Raw genomic sequence first — 19,178 nt, forward strand, 5'->3', positions numbered from 1 at the left:
AACTGAGGATTTGAGGCAAGGCGTGCTTTGAGGAATGTGAAATTGACTGTAACAATTTCCATTGCGTTTTGCTAATGCAATTTTTGCTATTCCTAATAACTTCCATGAGTCCACAGAGAATCAGGGTCATGAGCACAGGAGATTAAGAGCTGCAATATTTTAATTTTTGTGTTGACAGGCTTTTGGCATCAGCTTCAGCAGACTGATTCACCATTCATACATGTTGGACTGACTTGGACAAAAGCTCAACAGAAAAAACTCTCTGCGACTTCTTTGGAAGTTGGGGCCAGAGATCAGTTTTGTAGCAACACACCTGCAGCAGGGGCTGGTGTGATGCTGTGCACTTGGAAACGTGCAACATCTGGCCTCATTCAGCAGATTTCTGCCTCAAGAAGGCAGAGAGGTGAACTGCCCTGGCTGCAGGATGCCTGAGGGAGATGAAGGTTGTTTGGTTTGGACTGCCTTTTTTTTTTTTTTTTTTTTTATTCCCTTTCCCCCCCCCCCCCATAGAAATCTTGGCTCAGCAGAGAAGGAAAGACTGGGACAGAGGCAAAATTCTATTTTGTTGATTTTATAATAAAGAACATACATGATCCAGTCCAACTATTCCTGATAAACCTACTTGGATAGAAACATCAATCACAACAAAAATAGCAATGGCAGGTGTTTCAGCTGTCTTTCAGATGCGGACGAAAGAACACAAAGATAAATGAAAACTGAAACATCATCTTCAGTGTATTTCATCAAGGAAAAAAACAGCACTCTTAGCTATCAATCTGAGTAATATTATTTCAGCCCTAACACAGAGCTTTGATTTCATCTAATACATCTTCTATGAATAAATAAATAGACTACAAAGATAATTACATTTAGTTACACATGGATTATTCCTTATGGAAGCCCTTGACATTCATATCAAGATCTTTAAAATTATTTTTGTTCTTACCAGAATGGATTGGTAACTCACAGACTGAACGATCAGATAGTGTCTACTACCTGAAAAGGCCCCAGCCAAAACTAGGGCATGTCTGCTTCTGCTGAATAAAGGAAACAATGAGTTTGTGCGGTATTATCATGTCTACTTCCTACCCATCAGTAAAATAACATACTGACCCGTCAACAAAGACTTTTAAATTGCTTACTTTGCTCTTTCCAGTAGTTTTATTGCTTCTTCTCTTCTATCCTGGTCCAGATACAGTAACGCAAGCTCCAACAATGCATTTGGAATTAGATAATGGTCATATTTTATCTTCTTCTCACTACATTGGAAAAGAGAGAGCCTCAAGATCTTGAAATGATATATTATTTCCTTCATTTAGGAGCTCCAAAAACAAATAAATAGGAGATTAGCTAAGATCAGAAAGAGCAATCAATCTTTATCACAACACCTGTTGTGTTCTCTACCCAAAGCTACCTACCAGGCTATTAAAAGTGTACTTTACATAACTATCCTATACAATATATCTCAGGATTTAAAAAATACTCCCTTTATTATGAGGGAATTATTAGAAAAGGTGACAATATTATGAGCTCTATCTGTATGAACTGAGAAAAAGAAATCCCATTCACTGCACAATGTATAGAATTTCCATTTCGTGCTGCCATCTGTTGCTGTAGACTGCATTTGGTTCTCTGAGCATAGCTTCTTCATGAATGGTGAGAGGAGAAGAGGGAAAAAAGCAGCAGTATCTCAAAAAATTTTATGCATGTATAGCCCACAAAGAAGAAAAAATCTCTTAGTAAAAAGTACAGAATTACACTTCCTCCTTACATGGCTAACAATACTGGCAATCAAAATTGTGATATAGAAACAAATGAAATAAATACTAGAGATACTGTATTCCTCCCCTTTGTATTTGTATTCAGGTTGTAGTTACTTGACAGTTACTGAGAAATTCAAGAGTTCTCCTGCACACCAGGTATGACAACTTACTTTAAGTAGATGTAATTAAAATGGCCTTCTGCCTCTGCAATCTTGCCCAAATGCTTGAGGCATAAACCCTTTAACAGTTTTATCACGCACTGGTCATCTGCTAGCAATTCTGTAGCTGCAAGATGAAGCAAATGGCACATTTTAGAAAACTTTAGAGCACTGGAGACTTTCTTCCTAGCGGAGAAACTTGCACAGGTAGGTGTGAGTAAAATCTCTTTACTGGAACACAAGACAGAAGGAACTGAATGATCCATTAAGTTCATTAAGAGCAGTTTCCTGCTATCACAGACAAACTTGTATCACGAAATACTAGCTAATAGGAATTTCTGCAAAATGTATGATACCACATCTTGAGCTATTGAATTTCAGCTTATCTCTACTACCTTTACCTAGTTCTTCCTCTGCCACCCCAGCTGATAAAATGCTGACACATTCTACATGGAACAGTTGTTCCCCTTTGGACTGTGCTGTTGGAGGTCTTGATCCAATTGCAGTCACTTGTATTGCTAAATCCAAAAGAAACATCTATACATAATGTATCACCAAAGCAAAACTAAGGGAAGATGCCCAAAGACTATACAGCACACTACCTTAGAAGGAACAGGAAAGAGGGCAAAAGGTGACACACTGAGTATGTGCCCGGTCAGATGTCTCAAGGCCACAGAAGAGTTATTTCATAAGAAAAACAAAAAGCAGATCAGTTATCTCTCCTGGACATCTGTTCCATGAACATGTTCATATGCATGCATCTCCTCTCCTTCTAATACAGCCTAAAAACTGCTCCCAACTGCATAAAAAATCCAAAACATTTATAAACCTACCCTAGACACAACTGTGCATATCAGATTTGCATTTCTAGATGTTATTTCCATTAACAGATTAACATCTTATTGGTGTAACACTGTCACGTGGTACTGTTGGTGTGTTTAAAATATATTGCACTTTTCAATTATGTGTCCTCAGAGTGTTCTGCAAACATGAATCAGCTTCCACAAATGCCTGCAATCCACAAATGCCTGCAAAAAGTTAGTCTTGTTCACTATTTACCAACTAAAAAAAAAAAAAAGAATAGTGAAATAATTCACTTGTCCAAAATAAAGTAGCAAAATGTGTGACAAAAAGAGAAACAGTCAAATGACTTCTACTAAGACGTCACTTTCAGTGAAAATATTTTTCTGTCTGTTCTCAAACAATTAAAAAAGAGACAGCTTTAGCCATTTCTTCAAGCAACTCTTTCAACTCTAGAAGAATACTTGTGTAACAATGTGCACAGGAAGACCAGGTCCTAGAAAAGACTGCAATGCAGTGACTTAACCCACATTCCTTTGTCAAGATGGGATTGATCCTTTTGCAGGAAGGTGGTATGTAATAATAAGATCAACTGTTTAGTAAGGGGAGACTTAGTGATTGCAGAGACTGGCTGCACTTCTCCAAGAATTTTGGGAAGATTGGCAAGAAATAAATGGCAATTCAACTTTCTTATGGATGGCTAACTAACAGACTGACAAAAGATGTGGTAGCAAAGCCTGTTCCAGGTCAATATTAACTCCTTTCTTATGCTCCTTTACAGCGCAAAGGAAGCCCATCCCTGATATCTCAGCTTTCAACACACAAATATCACTCAAGTCCACTCCAAGGACACTCCCAATATCACTCCAAGGTCATGTCGTAAAAATTGACAGCACTTTTAGAACAGAAGACTGACAGTCATCTCTTCCTCTTTATCCTTCAAAACTGAAATACGGTATCTAAGGATAACAAAGCTTCATGATCTAAGTAATCGAGTCAATTCATATGCTGATTTTGATCTACCAAAATAAACAGTCCTTAATACATGTCATAAACTATTCCTAATACACATCTGTGGGCGGAAAATAGCTTGCTACTATTGTAAGTTATTGCTATGATAAAAGAGGAAAATTAGTCCTATCTGCGCAAACAGTTTATGGCTTCATAATCTACCTTCCTCCTATGATCAGATTAACTTTCCTAACAAGTGTCTCTCTTTATTCACAGATATTATCTTTAGCTATTGCACTGTAAAATACCTGCTTAAACTATATCACTGATTACCTGGACTTCTTGCCAATGCTTCTTCTGCTTCAATTAAAGTCTCTAACATGCCTTCTGTTAGGTTGGGACATTGTCCAATTACAGCATAGCCATTCCAGATATACATCATTTCCTAAGGTCAGGGAGAGAAGACAGCATTGTTAATTACAGTGCTGGATAAACACAGCTATCAAATACTAGTTATCTCTGTATGATGAAAAAGTTACTGATTCCTTTGCTAAAAACTCAGTTCATCTAAACATATTTTCATTGCAAATGGAAGGTAGCTACATTGTTTGTCAGAACAAATTAGTCCTGGAAAACAACTGAAGAGCCATTTACTGCATTTTGACATTCCGACAAACAGGAACTTCTTTCATAATTCAACTGTTCTTAGGGTAACTTTAACTAAAAACTATTGTTTTAATTCCTGGTTGTTATTAGGGTTCTCCCTTAGAGTACATCACCAGACCAAATGTATTGAAGTGGCAACTGCCAAGAGCAATTGCAAAGCTAATGATGCCAGTTTCTATAGTATTTCCCATTGGTCCTCATGACAAGTTTTTTGTTTTTATGACCTAATCTGAATTTGATAATTTAGAGCTTTTTAAGTTTATGTACAGAATAGCTGTAACAATACAGAAAATAGCTGACTTCTGGAGCTACTGTGCAACAAGATATTGGGCTAGAATAGATGAAATGATGTTAATCACTATTAAATGATGTTAATGTTAACTGGTGTTGAACTTACTGTAGTTCAACAGTTCTAGTGTAAATTTATTACCATGGCTTAGATTCACAAGTACTCAAACTACATTTATTCTAGGCTAAATATTTAAGACTTCTCTCCTCTCAGTAAGTCCCTTCACATTGAAAAGAAAAATCCTAAAATGGGATTCTGCACCCATTCCACATCCTGAGTGCTTTCAGCTGTTCAGCTGCGGCATCTGCTGCCTCAGAAATGCAACTGCAGCAGAAACAAAGACTGCAGTGTCCCTACTACCCCAAGGAAAGCCTTCAGCACAGAAACCTGCTTTGTTAAAATGCCATTAGAATAGCCCAACCAAACTCCAGGTGTGTATATTTATTGACTCTCTAAAATTTCTGAAACCTGAAAGGCAAACCAAAAAAATCTCATCATTTCCTCTCATTTCAGGCTCATGACTTGGTTGAAAGTGGCCACCAGTGAATACCCACGCTGTGCTGTACCTTATCTGCAGGAGACTATGTTTGTTCAAGCAGCAGTGTGTCACATAACCAGCTGGTGGGCTGAGAAATGACTACTCACTGGTGTCTCCAAGAGGATCTCCTTGCTCAGGCATTTTCTTAAGGAGTATTTACTAATTATCCATCTGTTTCTCAGATAAAACAGCTCAAGGCACTGCACATGTTAATGCCACTGAACTTAGCAAACCTGTGGAGTCAAAATCTTTTATGTTCTTTTACTTGGTCTTTGCAGACAGATTTTTTTAAGTGCACCATGTGCTAGGCAATGGGGGCCTTATACAGTTGATCTTACCTGGCAACTGGGAACTAGCCAGCACTACAGGCAAAAATAAATAAATAAAAATAACTGTATGCAATAGCTCTCTGGAGTATCTAAAGAGACTTGGCTATGTTTCATCCTACCACCCCGAGCTGCTTTGAAGAGCACCACATTGCAAACATTCAGGGGCACATTAAGGAATCGCTTACACAGAGCCCCCAGTTCTAGCATTGGTTTCTTGATTTTTTTCTTCTCTTTTGTACCTCAAAGTCTTCTTTTAATAGTCTTAGTAACTGACACATGACAGAAGAGACCAAGGGCAAAGTTCCTCAACAGGTAATTAAAAAATACTGATAGGAGCATGCTAGTCCATAGCTAGAATAATGAGTTACACATGCAACACATTTATGTGTCACAAACAACTGGCTTAGTTCCCTGTGGCTGCTGCATGCCCCAGTTTTACAGCATTCCTTGCATTCATTTGGCTTTGTTTTGGGAACATTCCAGTCTCTTGCAGAGGTTTTACCTTAGAAACACGGAAAGATAGTATTCTAATTATTTTGTTTTTGTTTCAATAAATTAAAAAAAATGTAATGGGTAGGGGGCAGGGGGGCAGAATATTTCTAACTTACCAAAGGCGGAACAGGTAAAGGAACAGGGTTTGAAGAAAGATATCGTCGAGCTTTCCGAATGGCAAACTTTTCTGTAGGCAGTGATTTCCCTGCAATTTTCAGTTTCAAGCTGGGAACAATCCTGAAAGTTAAAAAAAAAAAGAAAAAAAAAAGTAAGGAAAAAAAGTAAGGAGTTTTTCCTCTATGAATGTCTGGGACAACAATATTCAAACTCTAAAAAAATAAAAATAAAAAAGTCTAAGTGAAGAGAACTTTAAAAAGCTGCTACACACCCAGCTATTGCTGTCTCTAGGGAAGCAGATCAATACATATTCACAAAAGCTGTCTTTATGTAGGACATACATATCTCTTTTAAGCTTCCACTTTAATCAAGCAGCAGAAATAAGGACTCTTCCCCACCCAAATGAATAAATTAGGTGAGGCACCTAACTTATAAATGGCCCATCTTCACAGACTGAGAAAGAGGCAAGCTTGGCTTTTGTCAGTGTTCCTCGCATTCTCCCAAAGACCAAACTGATTCCCTTTGCAATGGATCTCAAATCCAATGAAATCTGCTTTTAATAATTATGTAAGATATGGAAGACCTGAGAAGTATCAATATATTTTAAGCACATTAAAAAGTGATATTGAAATTTTATAGACACATTCTCAGAAAAACAAAGTAATTAATTTTGTTTGGCCCAGCAAAATTTAGGCTTTTTTTGAGCTTGATCATTAGAAATATATTAAATTACTGGGTCAATAATGCAAATATTTACTTGCACATGTAACTCTTTAATATTGGTCCCAGACTCAAAGCCCAAAAATCAAATTGTAATGATTTAGTCTCCATTAGCTGTTACAGGCATCCATCTTGTAACGTAATCCATTAAGGCTTTCAGATCTTACATGCCATTTTGGTCAAAGGAAACAATTGAAAAAGAATGTGAATGGTACATGCAACTACACCAGCTACCGTATGGCTGACAGAACTAATACCTGTCTCTAAAGTATTTCCAGGCCAGTAGAAATCTCCTGTCTGAATTCAGGGTCTTTTTAGTCTAAGGGTAGTGTTTCATTCTTCGATTTCTTACCAATTCCAATGCTATTTGTGCAGATCTTCCAGACTGCACAATGAGTAATTCTGCCTCTTTTCCATATATACCGTGACTAGATATGAAACTGTTGTTAACTGAGAGTTACCAAATTTTACCTAAATAATTCAACTTCATTGTCTCCAAAAGGACTGCAGTCATCAGGTCCAAACATACTGAGATAAGCAGCTTTCATGTAAATATAGGTAGCCTGCAAATGCAATCAAGAATATCTGTACAGAAAAATGAATTTACAGCATCACCATTATTGATTTAAAGAACAAAACAGTAACAAAGAGGAAGAACTTGCTGCTTTTGCTCACAAATAGAAATAATCTTATGAAATTTTAGTCAGGAGATAAGTATTTAAAAAAATAGGGTATTTTTTAAAAATCTTGAATGCCTTTGTTTTCTTTATCAGCTCATGTTCACATTCCAAGAACAAGCATACAACTATGTATCATGCTTGTATAAAATACGTTTTTGTATTACTCTCATGAATACACACTGGAAACCTTATGAAAAGGTTGGAGAAAAAAAAATAAACAAACCATATGTTTTATGTGTCCAGTCACAACTTAGTAGCATATCTCAAATATTAAGTTCTAGAAAAAGCATAATAGTTTTTAAAAGGTTTCATTATTTCAGATTATGAAATGTACTGACTTCACAGGGACTTGTGAGCAATTATATATTCAGCAACCAAGGAAAGCAAAGCAGCAGAGGACATTGCAATATTTGGAACAGCAGAAAATGACAGTTGTGAGTTCTTGAGCTGTCTTAAAGACTGCTTTAAGAAGTCTACATTAAGCATAAGTTTCAGGAGTTTTCAGTCAAAGCTTAAAATATTTTTCCTATCTATTTATAGCAGAATGTAACAGTCCATTTATATGGACATTATTTACTTAGTTCATGTAGTTAGTATTTTGCTCCTATTAGGTTGTACTTGCAATAGGTTACCTATTGATAAGAAGCACCTTTGCTGCCTCTAGGCCTGTGCAATAAACTAAAGAACTCTACATAAAGTTTAAAAGGACATATATTAATATTAATCCTACAGCATTTCAGGATATTAAAGCTTCTAGTTGGGTACTGGTCCACCACTAAACAAAAGTCCTGTGGGAGCTATTCAGACCAATGCATCTGGCTGAGAGTGTTGCTGGAATACTCAGGGGCATGAATCCCTGCTCCAGATTTTATCCAACTGGAAGCATTGTGAGAGCTACTCTCCGGCTGTTTGGACCTTATGTCAGCTTTGGTTGCACTTGGCCAATATATACCATGCGCAGTAGAAAAAAACAGAGATAACACCTCCTTATCCACCCAGAGTGATCTCACTGAGGAGAAACAAACCAGTGAACACCAGTTAACCCCACCCACCCACTCACCAGACTTTAAAGCCTGACAGATTTTCCTGTGGTTCAAGTGAAGGCGAAGGGAAGAAGTCTACCAGGGTTCTGAACTTGAGAACTTCTCCCTTTCAGATGCACAGGGCAAGCTGCATTGCTTCTAGTTGCATTTATTATCCTAGAGGCACCATCATGGCTAATCTCACTCATCACCAGAAGAGCTTGTAATGTTAAGAAAGAAATGACAACTTGCCACTAACTGCAATGTGTTGACAAAACAACCAGTTAATCCACAGCAGAACATCTCTAACAGTCTGTTCTTCATCTACAAACGAGGCCCAAAAGGTTTCCATTTACCCACAATCTGTTCAGATTCGAATGTTCACAATTCACATTGTTTTGAAAAAGCCACAGCATACCTGTATTTGTTTTACAATTTTCACCCAGCTCACAGATACCAAAAGTCAACTCTATTTGATTAAAAGTTAATAGATAATACAGGGCCTTACACCTGTCATTAAATATTTCCTTCTTGTTCTGCTCAACTTACCTTTGACCAAGTGTTTTCTTTGCTTAGCAGATCTGCATAAAAGAATGCCATCTTCCACTGGCGCTTGTAGGTGAAGCACCACATGAGCTCCCAGTAACACATGTGATGAAACTGCTTCCAGTACTGCTGAGCCTCGCAGCATTCTTCATACCTACTAACTGCCTGAACACAGAGATTTCCGAACACTGCCTTAATCACATGTAAATGCATGTACAACAAAGCTGTAACAGACATTTGGTCTTCATGATCTGCTTCCATAGCTCCTGCAGTTTCCAAATTAAAAACAGCCTAGTATTTCCCAAGATCATGTCTGCTGGCTTCATATAAGAGTTCCTTGGCTCCACAGTAGTCCTGGGGTTAGCAAGTTTACCCCTGCAACAGAGTTCCCCATTCTTGGAAGTTTTATGGAAGTCCTAAGTCTAAGTACAGGCAAAATGAATGCATGTACCTAGGGAAACTGGGAATCTAAAGTCAGAGGACAGATGCTCAACTGACATTTGTCATAGCTCCAAAAACTTCAAGGGAGCTACAGCACTGCACATCAGCTGATACTGTGTCTCATAGTATTTTTGACGTGTATTCTGCAACACCCTAATTCTTGCAAGTCTCGTATGACTCTCCATTCAGACTTAAGGCAAATGATTACCATGGGATGTTGTTAAAGGTACAACTCACTTCAGGGTAGGAAAGACAATGACAAAACTGTGTCATTAATAGTGGTGGATTAGGTTATCACCAGAAATCAAGGGTAATGACATGAGCTGGTGAAACAAGCTGGTCAAAATAGTTTTCAAAATTCCTACTTGTATTCATGAGCTATAAATTACATACAGGCCAGAGACACAGGAAGCATTAACTAAAACAGAAACGTTGTTCCTGTAGGAGTTTTCCTGAAGCTTTTGAGGCTTATTTTTTCCAAGAGCAAGTGGATTACTTACCGCATCAATATTACCCTTCAGTGTTTCTATCCTGCCTGCAAAAAACAGGAATATGGCTCCCTGTAATAAATAATAATAAAAACACAAGTATTCTTTAACAGTTTTCAAGCTGACCATACAGTCTAGATCTTTGTTATTTGGCAGGGAAACGTTAAACAATCATACCAATCTGAATTATGATTGATTTTACCTTTGGATAGCGAGCCAAGTAAGGTTTAAGTAGCCTTTCTGCCTCCTCAACATTTCCTTTTCCTGTCCCTAAAATGCATAATAATGCAAGTAATAAAAACAGTAAAAAAAAAAAAACAAAAACAAAAAACACACACACATACAAAACACAAAAACCAGGAGGGCAAAGTACTGATTAGCCATCCTCATCTGGCCAATACGGAAGTTCCTCTGTCTGTTAAGTTGGGTATAAATACAGTTTCACTAAGCAAGCAAGCAGGAAGATTCAAACAACATTGTGCTTAGTGACTTGAAAACTCATTTATGAGTAAACCAACACACTTTGAAAAAGCTCTAACAGTAGATGACTGGGAAGTATATTCTTTCAGAGAGAAGCTATCAACTCTAAAAAAAGATAGAGATGAGCAAAGTATTCAGGAACTCATCTCACTTACAGCCATGATTTCAGCTTCCCAGTTAATACACCTGATTAGAGAAGAAAGATTTAGTTCTCATGACTTCTTTTGCTACCCCCATTTTCTCCTTTCTTATGCATTAAACAAACCTCCATCTTGTAGATTAAGATACTCTCTTTGGTTATGATGACTACTGTAAAATCACCCCAAAATGACGTATATTTAATCTGATTGTGAACAAGTATTTCACCAACAAATAGGTGTTGAAACCATCTTTTTCCCCTTTGTCTCCCACAAGAACTAATCAAATCCAAGAGTTATATAAACAATCTTACCTAACACAAAGGTCATGAAAGTATGATAGCAAAGCAACAGCATGGTACACAGCACCGACCTAAAGCTGTATGATGACGCTCCTTCTTGAAGCTGCAGCAGACCATGCTCCTGTGCAAACAAAAGCGAGAAGGACAAAGTATTAGAAAAGAACTAAAGCAATTTTTTGATATATATATATATATATTTACCCTTTGCAGTGTCATCTATAGATTGCTCACTCTCAAATTTCCAAAATACACTGATGTAAATTACTTGTATAGCAATCAGAGAGATTATATTAACAGTTTTTTATGGAGTAACTGCTTCATCTCTGGAAAACATTCTGAGACAGAGCAGCAATTTGTGATTTATTACTTGGTTAACGTAAGAGAATGTGAAACAACTTATCACCATCACCAAAGTGCTGCTAAACAACATTTCAATAATGAAAAAAGCACGGTTTTAAAATGCCTGGCAAATAATATTGATCGTCTTTGCGCAGTGTGCCCGTGTTTGTTGTTATTCACTGCAGAAGCAGGTTAAAGACATCAAGAGAACCATATCTACAACTAGCAGGGCAAAGGATAGCAGTGCAAAAGGATGTCTGTAAGTATGTCAACAAAAGAAGCCTTGCAATGGTGTTGGCCCTCTACCAGAGGTGGAAAAAATATCATGGAAAGAAGAATGTTCCTATTCTCTTTGGGAAGAACTACAGCGATCGAGTATCGTGCTGTATTCATATTCGAAGGGAGAACTAAGGATTCAAGCTCCTAAGACAACAGTATTTACCGATCCCTTTTAGGACTGGTTCCCTGGTATCAATGGTAAGAATATAAACATGCAAACATACCAACCATGAGATCTGCTTCCTAGTAAACACACACAGTAAGACGTTCACTTTGTGCTGGGGAAAATTCCATTTAAAAGTTGCACTACAACTGCAATGGAAAACTACTGGAACAAGATGTATACAACTACAAAGACATCCATTCAGACCAGCTACACTATAAATAGGGACCCTGAGGGATGTCTCTGGAGCCACTGCAGAAGGTATCACAGGGAGCACTCAGTGCATGATCTCAACACAGATTTTCATCTTTTGTGTGTCTCTGCCCATGGAAAGGTATTACACTACATGAACTTTACCATTTACTGTACAAACCCTAAAGCTTGTAACCATATTCTAATTTTGATCATACATTTATGTTTTTACTTAACTAGTTTTTTTTTTGTTTGTTTGTTTTTAATGTAAATACAGTTATTTTGAGTTTTAATAAATCTTTATTTATTACTGTTATGGGGAAAGTAACACGTACCATTAACACACACACCTTCAAGAGAATTAGCATGACATCTAGCCTGGATAAAATAATGAAAATACTGACTTGTACATCACTTCAGAAGAAATTTAAAAGATAGGAAAATCATAACTGAAAATCAATGACTTTATGGAAAGCAAGCACTCTTGAAATAAAGCCAACTTCATTTTCCGCTGAAAGCAGAAGTTTGATTGATACAAATAACTAACAAAATATGATGCACTCAGCTCCTTCCACCTGCTCAAGTGAAAACCACAAATACTTGGATTTTTTTTTAAAAAGTACCACTGTTGTACTGCAAGGTAGAAGACAAAACATTTTGTGGAATGAATTTGGCAGAAAAAAAAAAAATTCAAAGTAGACTTCCAAAGTAGATTTTTTCAAACGAAAAATCTTCAGGACGGATATTTTACTGGGTCTTTACAGACGTTTACATCAGTAAAAGACCTTACAGTGTTAGATATCGTCCAGTTAGTATAAAAATACAGGTAAAATAGCTGCTGCTCATATTTGTGAATAGCACTAAGAATGACAGAGAAACAAACTGTATTATTTATATAAAACAATTTACTTGTCAAGTTGATCTCACTGATGTATTTTAGTCCAAAAAATGTATTTTAAGATAGCCAAACACAATATTATCGTCTGTATAAACCAGGAAGGCAGCCCATATCCACCCCATCTGGGACAGCATCTGGGAAAGCTGTAACCGTGAAGAAAATCGATTAAGAAATTGCTCATTCTTTATGAAAGACAGCTGCAAATCTGGCATACATCAGCCTAAATTCTTAAACTGAGTAGTTACACAGGTATGGGAAGCTCATTGAGCAAGTTAGTTCACTGCCATGTCTAGAATCCTATTTTGTCCCACACAGGTAATTAAAGACTGCTTACAGTTCACTCTGCTACTGGAATACCCCAAACTTTCTATATTAAAATAACAATATAATCAGTAAACACAGTCTGAACAAAAGAAATCTAGAAGCAGTTATTACTAGTATTGCAATGCTTGCTTGTAGAGAAGGCTGCAACAAAGCTGCTTCTCCCGAAAACACTCTTGCAAACTGCTGTTGTTATGGCAAGATCTCCAAAGTGGGATGACAAAGGGCGTTCGTGAGAAGCACCTTTTAGCTACCATGTCCAACCAGACAGACTCCCTAGGCTCCCTTTGTGGCTGGTAGAGATAGATTTACTCCTGGAAGGAACGATTCAGCACAGAAGCCCAAGTCAGATACTCTGATTCACCTTTTTTAAGCACCTACTCTTACTCCACAGGGAGCCTAAAGAAATTAGCCAGCAAACCTAATCATGTAGGTGAGGTGTCATGAGTTGGACAATGCTATTACACCCACATGATCCTCAGTGGGGATCAGCTGAGGATCTCAGCACCAAATCACAGGCTGCTACTATTTGAGCCTCTGTGAACAAATTATACTCACTGGTGCCAGTCAGTATAATTGAGAACATTGCACCTAATTGTTAGGACGCACCTTTTAACACCTGTAAATACCTCCCACACCTATGCCACTGGTGACAGGAGCTATGACAAACCACCAGGATGTGCTTCCAAACAAAGTCTATTGCTACAATATAAAGCAGATGTCAAGGTAACAAGTAGTAGCAATTTCTCTAAAATACCTAAATGACAGTAACACAAGAGGCAGGTTACCATGAAGAGCATAAGGTATAACACAGAGGAGGAAGAGACACACTTTTCTTACAGACAAATGTCATGATCCAATGCAGTATCCCTTACCTTTCTATGCAAGTTGCTCAGAACATCCTATGCCCTTTTAATTCCCTATACTGTCACTTCATGACAAGGAAAAGCAATATCCCATTGATGTGATCCTTGTTCCAAGACATCCAATATTCTCTCATTCAGGTGTCCCACACAAGCAGTGGGGGATTCCCACAGTGAATGAGGTGCAAACAAGGACAATGCTCAAAACCATCATTAGACAGCATACAGGCTGGTTCCTATCTATTTCAGCTGTGACTGACTAAAATCCATTTCATTTTCTGAAGTGAAAGCTCTTCAATTATATTTTAAATCATTCTTGTTTAATTACAGATCTTTACAAAGGAAGCAAAACAAGGTCACTGTTCATGTCCCATGACTTGATCACATTACTGCAGGTGTAGCGAGTAGGATGAATAATAGCTTTTATGAAGAACTAATTAAACCAGTAGCCTGGGCACTTGAATGTATTAAATAACTTCAGTTTAAAATTTGCAGGAGACCAAAATGCAAATCAAAAAGATGCTTCTTCAGAAACTGGAACTCAATTTATTACAAATTGAGACATCAAAAATATTCCTCAGCTCAGCTGCTTTGCGAAAAAGTGTCCTAACACATCAGAAAGTATAACTTGAAAGAAGTTGGTTCTATCTGAAAATTCTTCTGCCTTCCCCAGAAATCATGCTGTCAGCTGACCCTCTGACAAGCTGCACTTAACTTATGGTGGGCCCATGTCAAACTTTTCTACAGCTTAGCACCACAAAATTTGTAGCGTTCTATAAACTAAGAATGACAGTACATGTCAGACTGAGGAGTCTTGTGATCTCACACCAGAAGTTAGTCACCATTAAGCACAAAAAGTCCAGACGGGACACATTCTGCACCCGCTGCCCGGAGTGGATGAGGCCTGCCTCCCCTGTTAGTGGCCTAGCCAACACATGATATACATGTATACCTCAACCCACAGAAAATTTCTTATGAAATCAGGTGAAATCCCATGCCTTGAATCTCAATGTCCAAATGCAGGATCTATGCCATGGAACACAAATCAGCCCTTAGTTTGACCAACGATACCAGGAGAAAGGAGCTCAGACAGTGAGCGTGGCACAACTGGCACTTCTCAGAGCGGAAGGGAACGAGGGTGGCCTCAGGCTACTTTTATACTTTCTTGATCTTATCCTTCCTACTATTCTGGGACGCCAGACTGCTATTAAGTTGATCATGCTGTCCCCAGTGCCCACGAATGACTGAGGAAGTAATGCAGCTTTGGGCACATCCTCAGTAACTAGCAGACATGACATGTCTGTGAAAAGGAGAGTTGCTAGGGGCAAGTCTGCCAGCTTCAAGGCAGATTAGTTTTGTGGAAGATATCTTAATACAATTGTATATCCACTTCTAATACACACACGATCCACACTAAAAGCAAACTGTCTTCGAGTGAAATATAACTCTTCTGGGTAAATCATAAGCAGCTCAAGGCTCTCTTGGCTTTTGCACAGCCTGATGCTCACCACAAGCATTTAAATGAAAAGACTATGTGGTCAAACACTGATGTACTCAAAATTCCTTTTCCTCTGGATGGTGTGCAGCATATGACACACACACTTTCTCTCTTCTCTTCTCTTCTGTTACTTTCACCTTCAAGCCTCTTGTCTGTACTGCAGAGGACAGATTCCTTCTGCAAGCTTTGGAAAAGCACCACTGGAAGGGATTATGAATGTAATTGCAATCTTGCTTTTCACTTTGGGCATCTAGTTTCAAATTGTCAAATGCAGAAAGACTTTTCTGGGATGTTAAAATAAATGACCATCAATGAACTTTGATTAAAATGCTTAAAACGCACCTTTTTATGGTGTGCAGATACCATGTTTTTGCTTAAATTTATGCTAATCTAGGTCATGCTTCAGTCAGTTATTGAAAAACTGGAACAGGAGCTGACTCATCAACACAAATAGCAGCCCACTCATAGCCATACAACAAACCCCAGGGCCAATGGAAAAGAACAGAAATTCTATTAGAGGGAAAATTTTCATCTGCAGTAATAGAATGAGAGTTCAATTCTGAGTATTCTCAGAATTCTGCTGGTACGTGAATTGCCCTTACATTTTCTAGGAGAATATTTTGCTTTAGATGCATTTTGTTTTCATAACTGACAGGTGGAATTACTTGATTTTTGCCTCTACTGCCTGTGAAACAGCTCCTGGTCAAGCTCCCAGACATTTCCAAGTTCTAATCCATGCCCTTGCAATAGCTCCTTGCTTTTAAACATGACATTTTATTTTCAGATCTAACATCCCTCCAGTAAACTAATAAAGTGGCAATGACATTCACCCACATGTCACCTACAAGTGCATCTCTAATTAAATAAACATTTTTCTCCTTGAAACTTGTTTTGAAAATATAAAACATTATAAAAAAAGAGTTGAGTTTTAACTTGTTTATACTTTTGTTTGATGTCCCACAAACACAGCATTTACCTTACCCAGAATTTATGAAATAAGCATAACTGGTAGTTCAGGTTAAGTGAACCTTAATGCTTTTTTAATCCAAGAACCCAAATTTTGATTGAATCTCATAGTCTGGTGGTGGAATGGGAAATAAGGACAGGTATAAGGTATCAAGGCCAAGATTAAAAAAACAAACAAAAACAAAAACACTAACTAATTACCCACAGTTTATTATCCTATTTTGAAACAATGTATCCATAAAATACTAACACAGAGAGATTACTTTCTGGATACTTTCTGTGCCTCTGCCCCACAGACAGAGTAAGTCAGGTTTGTGCAAGCTTACTGGTGCTTCGTTGCTAAAGAACTGGCCTTAAACTGCATGCACAGGCAACACAGGTCAGACTTGTAACTCTCTGGGGAAAAAAAAAGCACTTATTCTTTAGGCAAAGAAGATTTAGGTGCCACAGAAATCATTAAAGACATGAAGAAAAATAAATCAAATGAAACTGGAAGTCTTTTTTTTCCAACTGGATGTCATGCAGGAACCTCTCAGGGTCATTTGGATACTCTAATAACCGCAACTATCAAGTAAGATAATTTATAACAGGCTAAGAATATGATTTTGGCTATGACCTTCTAAGCACAAGCATACATCAAAAGACCAGTAACTAAAAATAATTAAAAAAAACCAAAACCTGACTTTGTCAATACCATTGTATTAGCCATTGTCTTGTATCATGTTTCAGAAGTGTATTATCATTGAAAAATGATATCACAACCTTTAAAGTGTAATAGTTCAGACAAAAATATAAAGGAACACCGGACTGTATGAAAACAGTGTCAGCAACGCACATGCTGTGATATTAATCAGTGTGTTTCAGAGAGTTACAGTTAATGAGAGGAGGAAGAAACTCCTCTCTCTCTCTCAGTCTGAAAGAAATGTACCAAAAATATTTATTTCACCTTTACCTTGTTTCCAGAAAACCCAACAAACTCCAGCAATCTCAGAATCCGTGCAGGAAACATGGACAATGTCTATAGAAAGAAATGCAACAGTTATGCAGTTACACACTTTCATACCATCAGCCATCTTGTGGTTTGCTACAGAGGACATCCTGTGCCATGTCACCACATCTGACCCCTTGTTTTTCTAACCAGAACACAAGCACTGGCAGCAAACAGTGTCCTGAACATCATCCCAGGCTCCACTCACGCATCCTGCCCCACCAACTGTCCTGCCAACAGCCAACTCCCTGTCCTTGGTTGCTCCCTCAGTGCTGATTAAATAGTAAATGGAAGTCAACGAGCACCGGCATCTTCTGCTCCTGAGCAAGGCTTCTCCCAGCCCTTATCCCCATGGTTCCCTTCTCATGAGGCTACAACCCACTCCTGTGTGCCTCCCAGCACTGGTCACAGGGCTAACCTAGATCACCTCCACTGGCAGCTGGGCACAGGCACTTTGCTATATCAAAGAACATGTCCTTAGCCTGTGTCAGACAAGAAAAGTGCTCAATTTATAATTTCTCCATCAGGACGTGCACATGGGCCTGCACACACACGACGGTATTGGCACGTTATGGGTAGCAGTCTCTTTATTTCTATAGTGTATAACTATCTGCCGGTGTTAGATCAGAGACTGGGATCCTGCAGGTATCAACACACACACCTAATTTTAACCCCAAGACTAGTAACACTGATGTCTATGGAACTTCTCAGGAAGTTACATTAAGAACATTTTCAGGAGTTTGCAGACCTTGAGCTCAAGAGAAGAACTGCTGGTACATACCAAATTAAATGCTCCAACCCCGAGCTTTACACCTCCCTCAAAATGGAGATGGTTCTCTCCTTTGACATAATGTGGAGATTGTATGAGACTGTCCAGCTCTCTGAAAAAGCACAGGATTGTGTCATATTGTCAGTAAAGAAAATGATCAACACTAATTACAATTCAGTAAGAAAGTAATCCAATTACCTTGACCTACATAGTAGTTCAAAAAAGGTGAATTTGTCATCTCACCCAGATGAACAACATCTACAGCATTTTGTTGGATTTATCAACAAACCATTTCTGTCATATTACTATCAACTCAAAAATATGGAGTCCTGGAGATGAATTCCTGTCAAACAGACATAGTCAATCTGCAACCACATTTCTGCCTGAAAATGTCTGAAGACTGGCTTTTGGGATTTACTATTACAAACAGACGATGGGGCAGTGTAGAAGACAGGACTTTGCAATTTTTTAATTAATTTGATTTGCATTTCACTAATTTCTAGATTATGTATCTAGAAATTATGAATATAAATAATCTAGATTATGTTTTCCCCAACCTGGTGCGCCCCTCTGATTATTATCCGCTCCTGATAATCCAGGCGGGCACTGATGACATTGACAACAGAAGCCTGAAGGCTATCAAAAGAGACTTTAGGGGACTGGGACGGTTAGTGGACGGAGCAGGAGTGCAAGTAGTTTTTTCGTCCGTCCCTACGTTGACAGGGAGGGGTACGGAGAGGACAACGAAAGCCCACCTGTTAAACACGTGGCTCCGGGGCTGGTGCCTACGCAGAAATCTTGGGTTTTTCGACCATGGGGCAGTTTACTCAGCACCTGGTCTGGTGGCCGTAGACGGGTCCCTATCCTTTAGGGGAAAAAGGATCCTGGGCCAGGAGCTGGCGGGGCTCATTGATAGGGCTTTAAACTAGGTAAGAAGGGGGATGGGGCTGGAGCGAGGACTGTTGGGGCTGTACCAGGGGGA

At 38.4% G+C, this 19,178-nt stretch overlaps 1 protein-coding gene across 3 annotated transcripts in view; it reads right to left on the reverse strand.

Moving 5' to 3' along the window:
- Nucleotides 1-19,178, reverse strand: part of TTC39A (tetratricopeptide repeat domain 39A) — a 48,826-nt gene that overhangs the window by 3,799 nt on the left and 25,849 nt on the right. For all 3 annotated transcript variants that reach the window (XM_072041623.1, XM_038183328.2, XM_072041624.1), the window contains 11 exons: nt 18,209-18,308; nt 17,392-17,457; nt 10,933-11,041; nt 10,204-10,271; nt 10,014-10,073; nt 9,076-9,237; nt 7,296-7,387; nt 6,104-6,224; nt 4,007-4,118; nt 1,934-2,048; nt 1,143-1,259 (listed from right to left, as the gene is read on the reverse strand). In XM_072041623.1, coding sequence (XP_071897724.1) covers nt 1,143-1,259; nt 1,934-2,048; nt 4,007-4,118; nt 6,104-6,224; nt 7,296-7,387; nt 9,076-9,237; nt 10,014-10,073; nt 10,204-10,271; nt 10,933-11,041; nt 17,392-17,457; nt 18,209-18,308 — 1,122 coding nt within the window. The remainder of the gene's footprint in view (nt 1-1,142; nt 1,260-1,933; nt 2,049-4,006; nt 4,119-6,103; nt 6,225-7,295; nt 7,388-9,075; nt 9,238-10,013; nt 10,074-10,203; nt 10,272-10,932; nt 11,042-17,391; nt 17,458-18,208; nt 18,309-19,178) is intronic.

Source organism: Anas platyrhynchos, chromosome 8 (genome assembly GCF_047663525.1).
Source record: "Anas platyrhynchos isolate ZD024472 breed Pekin duck chromosome 8, IASCAAS_PekinDuck_T2T, whole genome shotgun sequence".
Taxonomy (NCBI): Eukaryota; Metazoa; Chordata; class Aves; order Anseriformes; family Anatidae; genus Anas; species Anas platyrhynchos.